Source organism: Rosa rugosa, chromosome 5 (assembly GCF_958449725.1).
Source record: "Rosa rugosa chromosome 5, drRosRugo1.1, whole genome shotgun sequence".
Classification (NCBI taxonomy): domain Eukaryota; kingdom Viridiplantae; phylum Streptophyta; class Magnoliopsida; order Rosales; family Rosaceae; genus Rosa; species Rosa rugosa.
In genome coordinates this window covers 11,749,469-11,751,309 of record NC_084824.1, presented here as the reverse complement: position 1 = coordinate 11,751,309, position 1,841 = coordinate 11,749,469, and the positions used below count along the sequence as shown (strand labels likewise).

Below are 1,841 nucleotides of genomic sequence, written 5' to 3'. Positions count from 1 at the left end.
AAAATTTACTCGTTCCGTAGGCACAGTGGCGGAACTGTGTAATTTTTATAGAATACTTCCTTAATTAGGAGGTAAACTCCTTAGAAAGTAGTCAAAGTACATCAACAATACAAGCAAAAACTTCAATATGCTTGCAAAAAGACATTAACTACGGTTAATTATTTGTTATTTTTATAGAAAATTACTCATAAGTGTCATTTTGAAACTTAAATTAGCAATAAGGCCACCTAACATTTTTTGTCTTGATAAAGCCACTTAAATTCTCAAATTTTACCATATATGACGATTCTGCCCTTCTACATAAGAAAACCAATTTGATATCAGATTAATCATTTTCTCTCTCTCTCTCTCTCTCTCTCTCTCTCTCTCTCTCTCTCTCTCTCTCTCTCTCTCTCTCTCTCTCTCTCTCTCTCTCTCTCTCTCTCTCTCTGCGACTCCTCGAAGGAAGCCCTCTCTCTTCCTCTTCGTCCTCCGACGAACCGATCATTACTTTTGTTTCTCTGGCTTCCAGCAACGGCGGCCAAGACGACTACGACCTTCATCAAAGCAGAACCAACGGCCTTCATCAAACCTAGCTACGACCTAAACGATGAGAGATCTCGGCATTCCAAGCACGACGGCGGCAGTTGTCGAATTGAAGCATTTCGATGTCCCTCTGTCGTTGCCGGCGACCAATTCTCCGGTCAATTGCATCCGCCTCCAACAGGATCTGCGTTACACCATCGACCGGAGCTCTCTCTCATGCTCGTCTCAATCAAACTGAATTGAGTTCGATTATCGGCGAGAGGAGGAAGAAGAAGATGTTTAGGATACACAGGAATAGGCCGATGAGGTTAGGTAAGAGATGTAATTTCAAGTTCACTCAGTTTAAGGCCCCTCTCTTATGCTCGTCGCAATTGAACTGAATTGATTTTGATTCTCAACATTGAGCATACATGTATGATTGCGCTTTGTGTCATAATTTGCTTCAATCTCTGTATATGGACAAGTTGAATGCATTTTTATTCATTCTTGTGACAATTTTTATGTAGGAGAGGTTAAACTGTATCAGAAGAAGCTACAACGTTTCATAGATTTGAGCAAAGGTATACATACTCTTCTGTATTTGTTGTGAAATTTCAGATTTCAAATTTTGTTCATAATTTCAAATGGCATGACATAATTAGAGTAATGTAATTTTAAAACAGATTCATACTTTCTTGTATAATGTCGTGTGTATTATATTCAATTGAAATAATGTATGTTGTAATATCAGAGAGCATATTGATCAACCATTTGTATCTTTCTGCAAGGTTTGCTAAGAAATAAAGACAGTCTAATTGTTAAGAGTTTAGTTGTGGACGTGTATGTTTTGATGCTTATGCAATAATAAGTGTGGAAATTTTGTGTGATTAATTAATGAGAAATTTATGGGGAGGATTTTCTGGTTTGGTTAGTGTGACGGTGATGTCTGTGATTATAGGTGCTGAGAGAATGGGACAAGCTGTTTGTGTCCATTATGTATGTGGAAATTGGGAAGACGATTGCTAAGTCGAGCAAAGCAGCGGTGCGAAATGGGAGTTGTCAATGGAGTGAGGCACTTTCAGAGTCTATATGAGATGGAAAATTGTTTCTTAAGCTGGTGGTTGCCATGGTATTGTTATTGTTATTGTTAGGTTTTTCATTTTGATTGATTTCGAGTCAGTAACTCTCTATAACTATTATAGTGGCTTTTCAATACAGTGATGGTAACTTTTTATGCTTATGTTAGTATTTTTTCAAGTTGATGTCAGAAACTATGTTTTCATTTTGATTGATTTCAAGTCAGTAGCTTTTTATAACTATTATAGTGGTTATTCAAC

The 1,841-nt window shown here is 37.2% G+C and overlaps 1 protein-coding gene across 1 annotated transcript; it reads left to right on the top strand.

Annotated features, from left to right (window-relative positions):
- Positions 1-427: 427 nt before the first annotated feature.
- Positions 428-1,841, top strand: LOC133712761 (uncharacterized). Its single transcript, XM_062138874.1, has 3 exons — positions 428-837; positions 1,032-1,085; positions 1,463-1,841. Exons 1-3 carry the CDS (start codon positions 648-650, stop codon positions 1,528-1,530), a joined length of 312 nt encoding a protein of 103 aa, XP_061994858.1. The 5' UTR covers positions 428-647; the 3' UTR covers positions 1,531-1,841.

What these genes read in the sequence shown, in the direction of transcription:
- LOC133712761 (XM_062138874.1), top strand. Translation starts at nt 648, where the DNA reads ATGTCCCTCTGTCGTTGCCGGCGACCAATTCTCCGGTCAATTGCATCC. An exon ending in GAATAGGCCGATGAGGTTAG is followed by an intron (nt 838 to 1,031) that starts GTAAGAGATGTA and finishes ATTTTTATGTAG; the next exon opens with GAGAGGTTAAACTGTATCAG. An exon ending in TTTCATAGATTTGAGCAAAG is followed by an intron (nt 1,086 to 1,462) that starts GTATACATACTC and finishes CTGTGATTATAG; the next exon opens with GTGCTGAGAGAATGGGACAA.